The 19,857-nt window shown below is 37.9% G+C and overlaps 2 protein-coding genes across 2 annotated transcripts in view; one reads left to right on the top strand and one right to left on the bottom strand.

Moving 5' to 3' along the window:
* The window catches only part of LOC106012430, a gene marked incomplete in the record, with an annotated part of 10,411 nt that extends 4,650 nt beyond the window's left edge, over window positions 1–5,761 (top strand). Inside the window, 1 exon segment of the mRNA XM_013085402.2 lies at window positions 1,375–5,761. Coding sequence (XP_012940856.1) covers window positions 1,375–1,496 — 122 coding nt within the window.
* A 2,969-nt stretch (window positions 5,762–8,730) lies between these two features.
* Window positions 8,731–19,857, bottom strand: part of LOC101846151 (calcium-transporting ATPase sarcoplasmic/endoplasmic reticulum type) — a gene marked incomplete in the record, with an annotated part of 106,523 nt that continues 95,396 nt past the window's right edge. Inside the window, 1 exon segment of the mRNA XM_035971079.1 lies at window positions 8,731–11,829. Coding sequence (XP_035826972.1) covers window positions 11,798–11,829 — 32 coding nt within the window.

Genomic DNA, 19,857 nt, shown 5'->3' with positions numbered 1-19,857 from the left:
AATTTATAGGAAATAGATCCATCACACTTATAGGTGAAGTTTTTACAATTTATAGGAAATAGATCCATCACACTTATAGGTGAAGTTTTTACAATTTATAGGAAATAGATCCATCACACTTATAGGTGAAGTTTTTACAGTTTATAAGTATGAAATAAAAGGAGTGTTATACTTATTAAAGAATATGGCATCAATAGAAAATCTACAATTTTGACCCTATAGTGTCAATTTTTGGTCAATATCTCCATTTGTGGACTGCGAGAAGTAACTCATTTTGTCAGCCCGCCTCACAATATTTATTGCTCTTCCTTTCTTCAAGTATCTTTTATTTCTTTTGATATCTTGCTTTGTTCCTTTCTTTAAATTTTTTGTTTGTTTTTGTTTTGATTAAAGAAAAAAAGAATTTATCTTCTTAATTAATTGATTTGAATGCTTTTTTCTATTGAAATTTTGATGGTCACATCCAGAAAATAAGCAGTAATGTTGATTTTACTAATCTCATTAGCAAAGTTAAGAAGGTTAATCAAGTTCAATTAGATTTATTATTACATCTGATAACAAAAGTACCTCAGGTACGAAATAATAAATAAAGAATTGCAAAAGCTAAAGATAGTTTCAATGAAACGAGTGTAGTCTTGAAAAATAGAAATATCTCAATGACGAAGAAGATAAGACTTTAAAAAGGTTTTGTGTGGTCAATCGTTCTATCCGCTGGGAATGCCAAGTAATTACTAAAGTAAGAGAATATAAATTAGAGGTGAACAAAATGTTGCTTTTTAGGAGACAAAGAATGATAAGAAATCAAATGAGGTATTATTATTAGAAAAAAGCCTGCTTTTACTGACGCTGATAATATAACAATTAGAAAGAGATCGTCACAGTTCCTTGGACACTTGAATCAACTCAACAAAGGTTTTGCGTAGCTCGTTCTCACTGGAAAAATAGAAAGACTTGAGACATAGATTGTAGATCAAGATTAATTTACTCAAGGAACATGAACAGACCTGGGATGGGAAAAGATCAGGATGATAATTAATATAGGTTTTTTGAGAGCCACTAATGATTAGGCTATCGGTACCTGTTTCAGATTTGACTCATAAAGAAGGAGGTTACTATTGTTTTTATTATAGTGGTAATTGCAGTAGTTGCAGTAGTAAGAGTACTGTAGTAGTAGTAGTACCAGTAGTAATAGTAACAGTAGTCAAAATTGCAGTGACAATGATATTGCTTATATTTAGTATTGTTATATTTATAATCATGTTGTGATGACGATGATGATAATGATGATGATGATGATGATGATAATGATGATGACGATTGGGTGTATTATTTCTTCTAACCTTACCAATATTTTTATCATGGTTTGTTTTTCGACAGTTGTGGACACAGAAGTTTTGGAAGGTGCATCTCCCGAAGATTTGGCAGCAGCAGGAATAACCCAGAATGGAATCGACAGCGTGAAAGAAGAGAAAGCCGCAGAGAAAAACAACAATTAACATTCTAGACTCTTTTTCTTTAACTCAAAGTAAACTGTCTCCATGTGTAGGTTTGGAATTTTTTTTTTCTTCCTTTCTGTCGCTCTAAGATGGTGTCCTTGTGACGTGCGTACCCAGAATGCCCGTGTGAAATCTGTACTGTAGTAGAGAAGGATGGAGAGGGCTTGGGAAATGCAGCCATTGTGAAAAAGGCTTGTTGTGGTTTTTTCCTGAATGTGGATTGTTCATATGAGATGAAAAGAAGTACGGTAAATGAGTGACATGAATTGTTGTACTTTCCTGTTTGTATAGGAGCAAGAAGTTTTCTGCTGTCAAGACGTCTTTGTCTAAGCCTAAGCCTACATTATTTTTACCAACAAGGAATAGTCCTCCTTACTAAGATGGATAAGAGGTATATATAGCCTTATTTAATACTTTATCCTTAACGTTTCCTGTACAGTTTATTTACGGTGTTAAAAAACAGTAAAAAATCAAAGCTATGGTACCTTACAAACTTAAGTCTTTTCTCAAAGTATATTTAAGTCTTTTTAATCCAAAGGTGAGAGAGAAAATTCAAGGAACAGTGTATTTGTCTCTCGTGAATTCTTGGATTTAATCTGCTCCCGTAAATCTTGTGTGCAGAAGAAAAATAAATATGGTGGTCACAATGTTAATTGGAAAAGAGTGAAAAGACGAGTTGTTGCTGTCCAGGTTCTTATAGTCAGTGATTCAGTGAAATATTTTTATCATCTTCTCATCTACAAGCAAAAATATGCAACTCAAAATTTTCTTCACCCAAAAAACATTTTTCATATATGTCGTTATAGATAAGTTTGCAAATTCTTCCTTGTCTAGGCTGTCATTGCAGTCTACATGTGATATGAATCACTTGATTGGTCCATTTTGGTGTTGGTTTAGTCATCAGTTCAGAATCATACATATACTACATGTAAAGTTCATAACATCTGTCATGTTTTGACATACTACATCAAGCCTCAGTCTTTGTTCTGTTCATGCGTTCAGAGAGACCTTGTGGTTTCTCTAAAGGGGGCCAAAGCAACTGTCTTATATAATTCAGTGTAAACCACTAGTACATTTACTGTTATCACATCTAAAATATATGCAACATGTATATATACTATCTGCATTACTTAATAACAATAAATCTAAGAATATAGTCACTGAATTCGCAGAAAAATATATTTTATACAGCTTATCGGTACTCTTTTTTGTTATAACTTTTGAATAGCTCTATTTTGGTCAGATTTGCTTTTTATTTTATTTTGAAGAAATATGTAAAGATGATGATATGGTGGGCAAGATCAAATCGTATCGAACGAAGGAATTGAAAAGGCCGGCTCACAACGAAACGTGCCCCTGTGTAAATCTTAATAAAAGTTTTCCACTTGAAATAAAAGAAAAAGAACTCTTTTTTATTATTATCAGGAAGGTGAATATTCTCATGTTAATTTTTTAACTGTTCTGAAGAAAGAATGACAAACTACTCTTTATGAATTTCCTTAGGTGAAAATTTTCAGTGTTTATTCTTGCAACTGCATGCTTTGGGCACATGAAAATGTGCAGTCTTGTTTGTTTTTGTTACCAGATAAGGAATCCAAAGTGTTAGACTCTGATTTAACTTGTGTCTTTTTAAAGAAGGAAGGATATATCTTCTTCTTACTAGATTCATTTCAGTTGAGCGGAGTTTCTGCCAAGACTATGTTGTAGAAAAATTGGCAGCATTTTGTTGACCATTCCCATAGTGCATTTCCTGGGCTTTTAAAGAGGGTGAGGATTGTTGGCTGTTATTTGTTAACCTTTTTTGAATTGAAAAAAATTCAAATCTGTTTTTGCTTCTTGTGGAAGCATTAAGTTAATGAGATTATTTTGAAAGAAAGGAATATATTTTATGATTTTTTGCCTCCTTTATCTTATCGCTCGTGCTTTAAATAACTCGGACTGAGAGAGATGCATGAGATTGCTGTGCGAGTATTTGTCTATTGGATGACAAGTTTGTGTTTTTTGATAATGTATTGTGTTTTTATCCTTTATTTTGTTGCTCCTGCAAGATGGCTGTTGTGCTTTCTATGCTCTAAGTATCTATGCATCGTGCCTCATTTCAGGTTGTGAATGTGCATTTTGAGCACAGTTGGTCAGTGAATTTTTTTTTTTTTCATTTCTTTGGTCAGATTCTTTATTCTACTTTTTGTATTTTATTTTTAGCCCAAGAGTGATTTCCCATCTCTATTCTTTTGGCGTAAAATTTTAGCTTATCTTTTTCTCAACTCTATTAAAGTGTTTTCTGTTTTTGTTAAAAGAGCTTTTTTTTTCTTCCAGCATGTTTACCGGTGGAGAGTTCTGCTATCGTTTTTTCCATTGCAATATTACTCACTTTCTTTGTAAACTTTTTACATAAATTTGAACGGTGATCAGTGTCTCTTTCTCGGTAACAGCTGACATGTACAAAGAACTTTAGAGAATAAAAAAATGGCCAACTTTGTATGGGTTCATCATTTTCTACTTTTGTTTTATTTGGTCAAAATGTGGCTACGAGAACAAAAGTTTATTTAAACAACTATCAGGGTTATATTCCAAACTCATTATAACTCAATTTTCTCATTGAATATTTGCATCAAAATTTCTCTCTGTTGTCCCACTATTCTGCTCTTATCGAATTCGATAAAAGTAAAAAGTTTTATTAGTCATGAGCAGTCTATTTTCGTTGTGAATGAAATCTTTTCCAAAATTGCCTTGTTGGTGATGTGTTTGTAGCCGTACCGTACCAAGCTTTTCATGTGCAGGTGACATACTTGTTCCCCGCCACGATGCTTCCAACTTTCACAAAGCAGCCTCAGCTTTCATTGTCGCCAACTATCTGTGTCATTCTTATCAGTGGTCTATAATCTCACTTCTTCAAATGTTTTATTTGATAAATGTTCACAATTTCATTTGGTGGATGCTTGTTTCATAGACAAATATTTATTTCTTGTGGTTTCTGTCTCTATTTTGTTAACTTCTTTTACCCTCCCCCCTCCCCCCCCCCCTTTCTCAACTTATTATTTATCTCCTCCTCTTTTTTCTCACTCTGTACTCTAGTCTCTCTTGTCTTTTCCCTCATTTAATTCTGAAAAAATAAGCACCAACCCAGATGCCATCATACATACAAACACAGCAGACACACACTCCCTTACATTCCCTCAAGTTGCTCCTATTTACAGTGTACAAAGTTTCTGTATGTTCTTTGCATCTTTTGTCCTGTATAGGTACTTTAATTACGGTACTGCGTTCTCCTCTTTTCGAAACTTGACTGATTTCCTCTCCATGATGTTGAGGTAAAAACAATACTTTTTCTTCCCCTGTCTTTCCTAACTGAAGAATGTATTCTCGTAGTTTAGCTGTAGTTTCTTCCTCCTTCCTCCTCGTTTTTCGTATTACATTGAGCGACAGAAGTCTCACACTGGCAGTGTGTTTCTGTTTTCCGTTTTAGTAAAGAGTTTTACAGCTCTTGCAACTCAAGTTTAGGTCATACATGACTACAAGTGCTGAAGATTAGAGGAGTTATGAGACAGTAACTTACAAAGAAAAGAAGGAGGAGACAGAAAGATGATGATAGATATTTGATAGGAAAGAAGCAAACCACACCAGAGCGCTTGACAGTCACTGGATGTTTCACCCTGAAGAAATCAAGATCAAAATTAATCAGAAGAGTGGACAACTGTCTTGTCAAATCTCCATCAAGGTCAAAGGTTAGAGTAATAAATAAAAGAGGAAGAACATTGGTGATGTCATTCCTCCCACACACCTACTGTGACAGTGGAGATCTTTCGGTCCCCATCATTAGAGCTATGTGAATCTCATGAAAGTTCCCACAGGAAAGTCTAACATTACTAACAAGTTGGGTGGAAGAGTTTTTAGAGTCAATAACTACATCTAGGTTCTGGACTCACAAAACTGCAAATCTGCTGGAAACCCAAGGAAAGTTAGAATCTCATCTTCATGGGAACGACATTGTTTATTAATTTTATGTTGAAAGGGTAACTTTCTTCAGTTCTTTCTTCTCCTCGCTTTCGTCTGAAAACCTCAGAGAACTGTATGCCAGTATGAAATTTTTCTATCCCATACCCTTCTTCCATTTCTGCCATTCTTTTGATATGTGTCCTTCTCACAGAGCAGACCATACGATTACATCCTCGCTCATTCCACTGTGTCATTCTCTCATTCTGACAAACAAATGTATACAGACTGTATTGATTCTCTGCTATGAATAAACAATACATTTTAGTATGTCCCACGCGTTTTGTTATTATGAGATATATGTATATTATATATATATTTCCTCCCAGGTTCAAAAAAGAAAAAGAACATTCCGGGGATCTCGTAGTCTACAGGTTACGTTGTTTGCTTCTCATTAAATAAATAGGTCTCGGGTTCGAACCTGACCGTCAAAAGAAAATTATATTCTCTAAAATTTTCTCCTTTCCTGCTCTCTAACCACGTTTTTTTCATCTGCTTTTGTCCCCACTTTCTTCCCCCTTCCCGCTCCCCCCCCCCCTCCTCTGGGCTCCTGAATCTTTCTGCAGTCTTTCAGCCACACCCCTTATTTTAGGGTAGGTAAGGTCAAACACCTAGCCTTCTCGGATAAGGGCCAAAAAATGGGACTGGGTTCGTGGCTTAAAAGATTGGTTTAAAAACTGATCTGCCTAACAAGTAGTCATGATGTCACCAAGTGGTAGTGATGTCACTAAAGCATGTCCACAGAGGTGGTACTGATACATGACCCTTTGGCATAAGTTAAATATATAAGTAATTTCCTTAAATTTCTTTATCTTTCTTTTTTTTATTTGGTTACTTATTGTGCCCATACAAATGAAACGTTGACTTAGTTCTAAAGTGTTTCTAGTATCTGCAAGGGTAAAAATATTTGCAAAGCACATAGAGCATGCTAAAAAGCATGATGTGCACTATATAATAAGATTATTATTATTATTATTATTATTATTATTATTATTATAACTACTATTATAATATAATATTATAAAGCTGAATCCAAGAATGTTATAATAGTTATATATATATATATATATATATATATATATATATATATATATATATATATATATATATATATATATACTATTATAACATTCTTGGATTCAGCTGACAAGTACAGAAACATGTACGGAAGTTGTTACGTTCACCACCAGTCCACAGCATAACGGCCACATGTCGCCAGGAACCAATTAGGTACCCGGTATGATGTCGATGATGGCATGTACAGATTTTTAAAGTTAAAGTTAATTTAGCACCTTTTTCCAAGCAGAAAGGTGGGATCTCCTTTTTGGGGGGGGGGCAAGTGTTTTACGGCGCTCTCAACTGCATAAGTTCATCATATGAGCGTGCGGGACACATTAAACATTTTCAGCTGGTAGGAAATTTTAAATTTTGCCAGGGTGGCGGCCGAAGCCTACTTGTATCCATTTTAGACCACCAAGGGATATTTAAGGTGTGCAACTTGCTCACGGGACCTCCGAGATTTTTCGCCCTTGTCCAATAAGGCTAGGTGTAGATCTTTCCTACCAGAAAATCAGGGGTGTGACTGAAAGACAGCAGTAAGAAGGAGCCGAGGAGAAGCAGTAGAAAGGCTGCAGAAAAAGTCAGGAGCCCAGAGGAGGGGGCAAAGGAGGTGAGGGCAGAAAGTGGAGACGAAAGCAGACGACAGACCATAGCTAGAGAGAAGGAAAGGAGGTGAATGAAAGGAGACAATTTAAGAAAATTTTTCTGTCGCTACCCGGATCCGAACCCAGGACCTTAGAATGAGAGGCGAACACTTTAACCTCTAGACCATGCAAACCCCCGAGGGATCTCCAATGATTTATAATCCCCATCTCCTATAGGAGTGTCTGAGTGGACAGTGACTCATGAAAACACTCAATCTTCACACATTCTTGTCACTATTGATGTAGATCAATTAGGAGGCAGGCTCCCAACCCTGTCAGGGCTAACCCAGGCTGAAAGGGATATAACATCCGAGCAGAAAGACCCGAGATACCCAGTAAAAATATCTCCCAACTCAGGAATCAAACTCAAGGTCTCCTGCATGCCGCAGTACATGTCGTGTAATGCATCTACTTGCTACGCCACAAACACTGGTCTTCACATTCTTCACACATTCAGTTCCTAGCTCAAGAGAGCCCTGCATGGGATTTAAACTGGGATCCCCCAGACCCCAGTTCACGTTGAAGTATCTTTTAATATACTTTCTTCATAATAGACAGCGAAAGATCTTGTCAGTTTGTTAGTGTTTGAGCGCTTAATCAGCTGCTTGCACTGTATGCTTCCCGGGAAGCTGAGAATGTTTCGGAGTGTTCTATGGTCTGCTGTGGTAATAATATAGTGTAAAGCGCATAGAGCCTGCTGTTGAGCGGGGATATGTGCTATACAAATGCTATTTATTATTTATTATTATAAGAGTTTTACAGCACCAGCAGCACAATTAGGTGATAGAGGTGCCGAAGATTAGAGAGATGTTATTAGAGAGTAACAAACACAAAAAAAAGAACGGACAGATTAAAAGGAAGACAGATTTTTGGTAGCGGGAAAGAAGGAGCAAACCACACCAGAGCACCCGCCAACCACCCACTCACCAGGTTTAGTGAGTCACAAGGAACATGCAATTTTCTATTCTAATCATAGCTGTCTGCACTATCTACCCTTGCTCCCAGTCAAACAGTAAAATAAAGAGGGGGGAGGGAGGGGGGGAGTGTGTTGGGTGTGAATTATTCTGATTTTCCTAAAATTACAGTTTAAAAAATCTATCGTCCTCATCTCTCCTCCCTTTTTGTATTTGTTACTGTGTTACTCTCTAAAAACACCTCTAGTCTTCAACACTTACAGGTTATAATGCATGATGACCCATTTGAGTTGCAAATGCAGTAGAACTCTTGCTTAAACTAAAAAACATAACCAAATCAAGTAGAGCAAACCTTGCAATGCAGTAAAACTACATCAAGCCAGTATTTTTATCAATAAGCCAGTATATCATTAAGCTCAAATTGTACATTTCAAACTCGAGTATCCCCTCACATGTCTGGATCGATAACAACATCCCCTCACACGTAGGCCCAAAGAGCTTCAAAACCCTTCCTCTGACTACATAATCTACTTCATTCAATTTTAGCTTCCCCTACTCCTCTCTAAACCTTTAATAAATAATTGAAAAAATTTACGCCCATTCAAAAATCAACGCAACAACAGGTGAACTGTACTAGATTTAATTTTGAAACAACATGTTAAAATCACTAGTATAAACACATCTCTAATTTTAAGACTGTACATTGAAAAAAAAAAGTAATCACACAAATCAACCTGCAGATAGGTTTTGGATTTTAAGTTGAGGACAAACACACCCAGGGAAAAAATAGATTGATTTAATAGATTTAGGATGGAACGGAGAAAACAATACATTGATGGTGTACGTGGTAAGAGAATATAATCAGAAAGGTAACAAGGGTAGACTTTGCAAATTTTCTTCCTTAAAAAAAAAACCAAAAAAAAAAGTACAGATGAATATATACGCCAATACACAGATGCCCAAACACGCCAGACTAATTTGCTACTACGCAGATATGCACACGCTCACATCACGTCGCTTCGACTCAGTTGTACCCAGCACTTACTACCACAGACACAAGCACATCAAACTTTCCTCTTTTCCCCTCTAGGGAAGTCTTTTATCGTTTGTGCTTTTGTTGCTACTCATCTCTGCCGGAACTTGCAAAGAGCGCTAGAAGTAGAAGTCGTGTTTTGGCTTTCCCTTTCATCCAAATCACAGATTACCACTGACTGTTTCGCTTCATGAAAAAAAAAGTTGTTATCAGACAGCATTGATTCTCCAATTGAGGACCCATAATAAAATCAATCTTCAAACTTTTTATTGACTTTTGGAGAGCATGTATATCCTCGAAAACCTCTTTGTGTCTTGGTGTCAACAATAGCTTTTTCCAAAATCTGCGAAGCACTCAGCATTTCGAAGCGCAGATATTCCAGAGTCATTCTTGCCCTAACAAAATACAGCGTCTCACTTTCACTGGCTCGTCAGCACAACGTCTCTTCACTTTTCCCATGAGAAACAGGACAATGAACGGGATGAGCTTTGCACATCGGTTTTAATAAATAACATGGATGACTTTCAAAGAAAAGTAAGAGAAAAAAAATGTTTCCAGGGGAAAAATACTTCACATATTATTCTATGTACAAGTCTGACCTGTATCATCTTCAATGATAAAAAAAATGCAATATTACATGGTGTTGACATGGAGAAAAAAATTTTTAATTAAAAAACCCAACAACATCTGAATACTTAGAAAAAAAATGTGTAAAATATAGAATCATGTTAACAAACTTTTTTCAAGGCAGTTTTCTTCAATATCATAATTTGGTGTGTTTTTGCCCTCTCAGATATTGCAGATGTTGGTTTAATCAGCATTCCTGAGGTCATGTGATGAACCCACCGCCCACATGGCACAAAGGCCCCGGGGGGGAGGAGAGGAGGCGGTCATCAGGGGGGACTGCAGCAGAGATGACCAGAGCCAAAGTAGGAAAGATCATCTGTCTGTCTGTCTCTCTCTCTCTCTCTCTCTCCACAAGTTCCCACAGATCCCCCCCACTATCCACTTGATGCTTCCACAACTAACAAATTTACTATTTCACCATTATGGCAACCTTTGTCCGTAAGTCTTTGTAATGCATCTTTTCTCCCCCATTCTTGACTACCAAACCCAAAATAGCTTATATTTAAAAAAAATAAAATTTAAATTTAAAAAGCCTGTTACAAATCTCTAATCTACCCACTCGCCAACAACTGGTGCAGAGGCTGGCATGAGCGAATCCAAACAATAGTAATATATCACTACACTAAAACTTCTCTCAACTTCAGCGAGGATATAAAAACAGCTAGATCTATGACCGTACACTGGAACTAAGAGGGACCACGACACAGCCACATCAATCAACAGAACCTCCGCGGCTGGCCAGCACGGCTTCTCTTCTTCTCTTTCTCAGAATTCTTCATCAAACTGGCTAAACAACACAACAACAAAAAAACAACACTAAAAAAAAAGAAGTAAACACTTGAAAGCTGTCTACACTCTATTTGAAAAAAAGAAAATTAACGATCAAATCATGGCTTTGCCTTATTATATAATTACAAAAACGAAAGAATCCAAACCCAGAAGAAATGTGACAACTAAGCAGGGCCGTATCACTCTTCCAGCATCCCAGTCAATGCTGCCTAAGGGAGTTTATATGGGAGAGACATACAAAACTGGGACAAACCCAGCTCTTTGCTACATCTAGTCCTACTCCGAGGGGGAGAGGGGGTTGGGGGTGGTGGGGAGACAGGACTGGGAATGGGAAACAAGGGAGGGGGTAGGGGAAATGGATCAGAACATGAGAAAAAAGTAACCATAGGAAACTTTCAAGGTTTCACAAAAAAATATTTGAAAAAATTGTAATTCAAAAAAATTATCTACTAACAACACCAATCCATTGCAGGTAGGAAAAAACCTCTAAAACAACAAAATACTACAGGTATACTGTAAAATTTCTGATTTCTGCATACTTCAAGACCTGCATTCTTCAACAAGGAGAATATCAACAGAGTGTTCATCACGTCATCACATTATCATGTAGGGAGCACACTGCACGTAGGAGTGTAGGTTCAATCACTCCACGGCCAGATGCACAGTTACGACTTGCTCTGTCTGCTCTTGTTAATGGCTGTGATTTATTAAGTCGTTTTCATTCTTTCCACGACTCTTCCTGTTTTTTCCACTGCTCCCTCCCTTACTTATGGGTTCGAATAACCAACAGCTTTGATAAAATAAACCTCAGTGCGATGAACAACATTCGAGTCTTTTTTGTCACGTTCTATAGTGTTGCTGTCGTCGTCTTTGATCACAATTACTGAAAAGAACATTGTGCAAGCATAGAAGTGTATTTTCTTCCACTGTTCAATATGTTTTCTTTCTTCAAGAATTTGGGTTTTTGATTTCCACCAGAGAACACTCTATTTTGAAATGCAGGTTTTTAGATAATAATTAATAATATTTTCTCAAAACATCAACCACAGCCAGAGCAAGCCACTGACGTGTTCTGGTGTTCCGGAAACGACACACATAAAAAGTCCACAACATGGAAACAAGGGTAAACGACGGGAGGGCACAACGAACTTCTTCCACATTCTGAGGGGGAGGGGGCTGGACTCCCGAGAGACTAACGAGGCGCCTAACTAGGAGGAGAGCCTGGGGGGCTAGCTCTGGGGTCTACCATCTCCTGATGGTCTCCACGGTCTCCGCTGGTAGGAAATAAGTGGAGAAAAACACACAAATAGTAAAAGCTAATAGCAATCATTCAAACAAATTGTTTTACAACTCTGTAACTGAAGCTATAGAGGAGAAAACAACTCCTTTTTTCAAATATGCGTTGCAGTAAATTTCAAGGAAGGGATCCACATTAAAATAGCATTGCAACTTAATTTTCACTCATCACAGAAAAAAATTTCACATTCCTTTCAGAAGTTAAAATATCAAAAGAATAAAATCTTGCAAAAAGAAATTAACACATTCATTCTTTCTGGAGTAAATAATCTTATTATAATTTCCATCTGCTTTTCTTTTAGTCCTACAGTTGAGTGCAGTCACTAAATAAAAAATCTTTCACTTTCATAGATAGACATTCCACAGGTCAGAAATCAGGTTTTGCTGCACAAAGCTCTTAGAACAGGCTTGGGAAAACCTCCAACCATGGATTCCCACCAGGGGAAGAAACATCACAGCAGGGAAGGAAAAGTGCTCTCACACCTCAGACATGGTTACAGACAAGGCGGTCTGACCCCACCACACTCTCACAAGGACTGGGAGAGGGGGAGGGCCACACGACTACACGGAAAAAGTCCAGCTCACTAGAAACAAACCAGAAACAATTGCCCACAGACAACACGCTTGGAAAACAAACAGACAAACAAACGAATCAGCCCATCAGTAATGCTAGAGCAAATGCATGCTAGCCTAGACTACGCGCTGCAATTCTCTTATCCAAATTCCTTATTGGCACAAGTTTTAGTACAGTTCTTCAACCACAGAGTTTTACATGCTTGCACAGCTCCCATGTTTTGGCTGTTGCAAAAAAAAAATGAGTTCTTAAATTCCCCTGATAATCCGAAAAGAAAAAAAGTTGTTGCAAAAACAAGGATATTTGCTGCTCTGTTATAATACCAAGTCTGTGCACTGAATGCAACCGAAAACATTAGTTCTTTCAAACACCATTTAAATTGTTAGGAGTCAGACGATTTGATGGAAACTTTGTGACAGTAAAAACCTATTGGTTTGGAAAGTTCCGCATATGGTGTGGATCTTTCAACCATTCTCTTAGCTTATCGTTCACAGGGTACGAGAATAAAAAAAAACTTTTTTCACATCATGACAAATCAAGCAGCCATACGGCGCCGGGGACATCTGAAATTTGCATAAATTTTAATATTAATTAAACGCCTGCTGAGTGGGGAGGGCCTATCGTCCACTCCGACCACCGTGCAACAGCAACCAGGGGGCTCATTGGGGCCGTTATCGCAGCCAGACCCGACCAGGCAGGAGAGCATGACGCATGGTGCGCTACCGTCGCAGCCGGCAGACTGGCAGGAGTGACAGTAGCAGCTTTGGCGGTAGTGGCAGCGGCAGCAGCTATGGCGGTAGTGGCAGCGGCGGCAGCAGCAGCAGCTATGGCGGTAGTGGCAGCGGCACTGGCAGCAGCAGCAGCGGCGGCAGTGGCAGTGGCAGCGGCAGAGAACTGCAGCGGCGATTTGAAGATACACAGGGCAGAACATGGGCTAAGGAAGGAGGTAGCATCCACCAGGGAACGAAACGAGCAGATCTTCAGTGCAGATCAGAGAGTACACAAGATTGTCTTCATACAAGGGAACAAGTGGTTTCAAACAAAAATCTTGGGTTTTAATCAATGGACTTTTTAGGGTTTTTTTCTTCTTAAGTTTTATATGGTTCTTGTACGTCTTTCCGAATAGTACTATTTCCAATTCAGTTGTCATTTGTTTTTTAAGCATCTTTCATGAGACAGCTGTTGATGATGTGAAAGCTGTTGACGATTGCTCTCTCAAAAGAACCCAGGATAATCTGAAAATAATGACAAAAATCACAGAATATAAGAGACCCGATAGCACAGTAATAGCACATTGGCGTGACACAGCTACACAGACGAGGGACGGGTGAGGGGAGGAGGAGAGGGGGGGGGGGGGGGAACGTTTTATTTCTTGATGCTGCTGACCACAGACCAGCAATGTAGAAAGGAAGTAGTGACAGAAGCTGGTGAGGGTGAGAGGGGGTGGGGGTGTATTTGTGACAGAGAGCAAGCAATTCAAAATGAACCTGTTCACACATCACACATGAGAAAGAGAGGAGATAGAGAGAGGCAGGGGCTTAATGCACCTGGAGGCGGCAAAAAGTCTGGTGGGAAGGGGGGAGACAATTGCAATGGATCAGAAAGAGCTGTCCCAGTTGTTTTATGCAACAAAAATTCTGAAATTATGCAAACTGAGCCCAAAAATGTGAAATTATGAGATTCTGTTAATTTTAACAAAGAATGATAAAGGAAAATAATGAGAAATTATGCAGAAAATGATCAAATTTTGCTAAATTATGCAGGGTGCATAAAACCAGGGGGACAGAAGGGGGGGGGGGGGGGGAGACCCACCAGATGTAGTAAAAACAAAGCAAAAGCTGCAAAAACCAAAGATGCAGAAACTTTTTGTGTTGAGAGGGTCAGAGTCAAACAATGTTGGTTTGTGTCTTGAAAGACACGGAGTCATTGAGTCACACAGCACACATGATGTTATTGTGGACAGAGAGTACTTCACACCAGGGGTGGGAAATTGATGAGTGGATTAGTACGTACAGAGATACTTTCTCTTAGTATGGCCAAATTTTCTTTAGATACCTCAGCTCTACATCAGACACGCATACAGCATAACTTAGGTTGAAAAGGATACACTTTCGCAAACTCCCAGGACAATACATTACTTATTGATTACAAGCACCTTGTTATATGTATCTCTTAAGGCTCCTCTTTCATTATCAAACAAAATAAACAGAATACATAAGAAATTCTGTATATATTATTTATCTTTCAAACTAATACTTAAAAAGTAGCTGGAATGTATAACACAAAAAAAAAAGAACTAGATCTAGGCTTACAAAATTACAAAAACAGTTTCCACTTGCAGGGGGCAACAAAATACATGTTTCAACGTTTGCTCCTTAACTAAAGTAAACATCCATGCACCGGACATTTCCTGGTTCGAACTAATGTTATCTGTGTGCACCAATACTTAGCCTACCTAACAGTACCAGGCAACTACGCCACCAGAGTCACTTCAAAGTTAAGCCTCTGAATTCAAAATGGCTTGAGAGAATTCTTTAGGAAAATATTAAATTGTACCATTTACTCATTTCATCCTTATCTGAAAGAGATTAAGAATTTCTAAATGTCTTACAGCATACTTTTGTCATCTATGCTTGACAAAATTATAAGCTAACAGCTAGAGAACACTGCATTCAAAGTATATATGATCTTGAAAATACACTGTACTTTAAAATAAAATACAAATTGTAAAGTTAGCTCGAATACTTTTTTAGTCCGTTCAAAGCTAAAATAAGTCTTTGTTTCACTACCCGAGAAAGTGTATAGAAAAAGAAAAGAAAAACTACACAACAGCGTTAGACAATAAGACAGTAGATTCAAGTAGGCAAAAGAAAAAAACTGGTCCTTATGTCCCCCCACACATCCTCTGGTATACAGGTATGTGCCTGCTCATCCCTATCCTTAAGTCTATACCAGAAATGGGTACAGAACGTTAGTTAAGGAGCAGTAGGCCAGAAGGTTAGTCCTTACTTTTGCCAAAAAAAGAAAGGAAATCTAACACAAAAAACAAAACAAAAATTTGTACACCCATTAACGCACACACACACCCACATGTGTGACAATGTGTGTGTGTGTGTATGTATGTATACATATATATATGTGTGTGTGTGTGTGTATGTATACGTATGTGTGTGTGTATGTATGTGCGCATGCGTGTATGTGTGTGTGTGTATGCATATTATTATATGTTTGTGTGTGCGCGGGTCAGATGTTTTGTGTATGTGTGTTTGTGTATGTTGTATATGCCAGTCTGATTTTCTTTTTTGCAAGCATATCATGTGAATGTGTGTGCCTGTGAATACATGTGTATGTGTGAGCGTGTGAATACACGTGTATGTGTGAGCGTGTGAATACATGTGTATGTGTGAGCGTGTGAATACATGTGTATGTGTGAGCGTGTGAATACACGTGTATGTGTGTGCTTGTGAATACACGTGTATGTGTGTGCGTGTGAATACATGTGTGTGTGTGAACGTGTGAATACATGTGTGTGTGTGTATGCGTGTGAATACATGTGTGAATACATGTGTATGTGTGTGCGTGTGAATACATGTGTGAATACATGTGTATGTGTGTGCGTGTGAATACATGTGTGAATACATGTGTATGTGTGTATTCACGTGTAAACTACACAGAACATACCCTGAGCCTGTATATATATATACCACCATGCCATGCAGTGTTTGGTGCAGTCACAAGGTGCAGCGAGGTGAGCATGCAGAACAAGGCATCAGCCTGGATGTGACAGGCTGAGTTCACATGTCACATGCACTGACAGTTGGGCTACATGATATACAAGGGGAAGCTCTACAGCTGTTCCAGTGTTCGTTATATTGAAGGCTGAAGTCCTTTATTAACCGATACATCGTCAAAGGAGAATTCTAGGCGTCATGCACAAGCTTGAATCTATATAAAGTTCAGTTAGAACTTATTATCGTAAAGGAAGCCAGAAGTGTGAAGGATTTCGACTGTTTAGTGTAAGAAGACTCCAACATACGCCATTTTGAAAAGTGATGTATTTATTGAAAAGTGATGTATTTTGAAAAGTGATGTATTTTGAAAAGTGTTGTATTTTGAAAAGTGATGTATTATGAAAAGTGTTGTATTTTGAAAAGTGATGTATTTTGAAAAGTGATGTATTTTGAAAAGTGTTGTATTTTGAAAAGCGATGTATTTTGAAAAGTGATGTATTTTGAAAAGTGTTGCATTTTGAAAAGTGATGTATTTTGAAAAGTGATGCTGTGCTGATCTGAGGGATATCAGGCTATTATATCAAGCCAGTGTTAACATTAGATGCAAACCAAACCAGCCTGGTTGCTGACTGTTATGTCGAGCTGAAAGTGACCAGTGTGTGCATGTGTAAGTAAATCAATACACAGTGGAGTCTGTTTATACAAATATCAGGAGGGGGGGGGGATTTTCTTCACTCTACCTGAGTTTCTGATTCGATGAGTTTACTTAAATAGCAAAAGAAAATGTAATTAATTCTGGATTCTACTTCCATTCTGTTAACCACTGTTTTCAGATTAACCATGTTCAATATAAGTCGACTCCACTGTCTTTTAAGAAAGTTCAGGTGAATAGATGAATGTTTCCAAAGGAACGGAACAGAACGGATACAAAACAAAATGAATGTAAACAATGAATGAAGGAAAAGAGTTCACGTGGGGGGGGGGGGATAAATGATGAAGGATACGTGGGTGAAACTGCACAGAGAAAGTGACACGTATAGGTAGGAAAGAAAAGTTCTACATCATCAACCCCCCAACTATCCTATCATTCTCTCATCTACCGAAATCTGAATTAAGAGAAAAATAAAACAAATGGATGGAAAGGAATAGTAAATTCACAGTGAACAGATATGATACCTCGTTCAATATGCTTATTCTGCTTCCCTAACCCCACTTCAAAACGTGAAATAAAATTAATTTGATAATGTTCAATTCAACAGTCCAACTTTCATGATGAACAAAAGGACAAACTCAGAATGCAGCAAGTCTACAACCCCAGACTTCCACACTTATGTGGTAAGCTGAGCATACTGTCATTCCACCATCACCCTCCCTGGGAAATAAACCAGTACCTAGGTGGTGAGTGAGACTACTCTTCATTTTCTTATGCTCACATCACAGTAAATAATTTCAACCTAATCTCAACAGTTTAAAAAAATCTTATGAAACAAAATACGGAGGAACTGTCTCTACGCTATACACTGGAAGGCTACAGAAACCCTTTCAATTTTTTTTGTGGCTGCACAAACAAAGTTACGCTTCACCTCAGATTCAAGGAATGTCTTATTCTTTTACATACGTACTGAAATGCTATCCCCTGGAGGACATAAAAGACCCCCCCTCTCCTCCTATCATATCCCCCCCCCTCCTCTCCTCCCATCATATCCCCCCCCTTAGGAAACAGATGAAAAAAACATGTTCTAATATAGCATCAAAGACAGGATGTGTAACATGTGGATCTCGTAACGTAAAACAAATACGTGACATGGTCCTACAACCGACATACAATGTGCGTATCAATTGCTTAGTGTAACACTCTGCCATATGCTGAGTTGAAAAGTGAAGTATAAAAGAGTCTTACACTGGGCAGCCGATATCCTAAGCAGTAAAATAAATGTGTGATGTAGACAGAGACAACACAAAACATTCAGTTATGAGAACCACATTCAGTGCTATTTGGAATGATTGTGACAAAACTGAAATCAAACTAAAATCAAAGCAAAATCTTAAGAAATGTTATAAGCTGCAGCCAGAACCACACAAATATGTGTGGTGGATACATATATTATAAAGAAAGCCCAAAGGGGTTACAGCTGAAAAGAATCTTCAAAAATCCCCCAAAACCATTTCAAAAACCACAATCTAAGTAAACAAACTACCATCCCTCCTCTGAAAACATGGTTATGAAGGAGCGAAAAACCTAAGATGAAATTATTAACCTTTTTTTTATTAGCCTTCAAAGACCCGTATCGTTCCTATACACACATACACAAAGACGTGCGCGGATTTCCCGCCCCCCCTCCCCCCCACTCAGACAAAAAGCTTCCATGTATTATGTATCCATTTCATGACTTTTACAAAACAAAACCACGTTGAGTTTTTCCTCCCTCCCTTCAGAAATTTGTCCAACCCACAACAACAAACCATAAGCACACAAACAGCTGATGACCAACTTAAGTTTCAAACTGTATCGTTCTGTCTTAGTCACAAGCAAACTCCAATATTCTGACGCATAGTTTTATTTTGAATCTCAAATCTCTCCCAAGATTTTATCCTCAAATATTTGACTGGGTCCCCTTCTACTTACTCTGCTCGTCATTTATATCCCCTATTTGTACCAGTAATGACAGTTAAGCATGAAACAAAGAAAGAAAGAGGCGGTTATAATGCTCAAAAGAAAACACTGAAATCCCAACACTTTCCTTTTTTAGTCAAAACATTTCTATTAACTTTTCTTTGTTTATGTCATAATACTAAAACGTACTACAGGTAATTAGTAAGTTAATTTAACACCCAGCCCTAACTCTAAGAAGAAAAACAAATTAATCAATTTTTCAGACAAGATTAGGAGAAGCTGTCCCCTACTTAGGATTTGAACCTCAAACCTTTGGCATGTTGATTAAGGTCCAAACGTGCTGCGTTGCAGTTGAGATCTTACACTTTTAACAGCAAAAGAATCTGATTTTTTTTCAACGAGCCAAAATGTGACAACAGATCACAATGTATACACATGATGGAAAGTGATGGAAAATCAATGAAAGGAAGCACAGTGGGCCTGTAAGAACGAGTACATATGCGTGTGTATATATATGATGAAACAACGCACAAAGCCTCCAGGAACCAAAAAAAGAACCAGAGAAATAAAGTGTAGCGTCATATTACCTTGAGGTCACGGCTTCAACCTATGATTTTACTGTGACGAAAATAGCAAAGGGAAAAAAACCAGCAATAAAACCAACTACTGGATGCAGAAATGAAGAATGGAAAACACACGCACACACACACACACAATTCACACACACACACACACATACAATTAATGCATCATTCTCAAACGTGCAAATATAAACATGACACAAAGTTGCAAACGGTTGAAAAACACGAACGCACGCACGCACGCACGCACAAACAAATGTACATAAATTAGGATAAGTATTATGTACAAGTACATAAAACAAAAATACACACATATAAATATTCACCATCTAGTAGCAAGATGCATGATAATGAAATAATGAATAGCAAAATGTCATTTGAGACATCAATCTGGAGCCACCTACTTCTCCCTCAAAGGCATTCGCTATCTGGTCAGAGCTGGACATGCCTAGTGCCTAGAACACTGAAATAATATACACATCATCCATCTACTAGACTTGGGGGAG

The sequence above is a fragment of the Aplysia californica genome, unplaced genomic scaffold (assembly GCF_000002075.1).
Source record: "Aplysia californica isolate F4 #8 unplaced genomic scaffold, AplCal3.0 scaffold00371, whole genome shotgun sequence".
Taxonomy (NCBI): Eukaryota; Metazoa; Mollusca; class Gastropoda; order Aplysiida; family Aplysiidae; genus Aplysia; species Aplysia californica.
The sequence above is the reverse complement of the archived record's forward strand: the minus strand, read 5'-3'. Positions and strand labels throughout refer to the sequence as shown.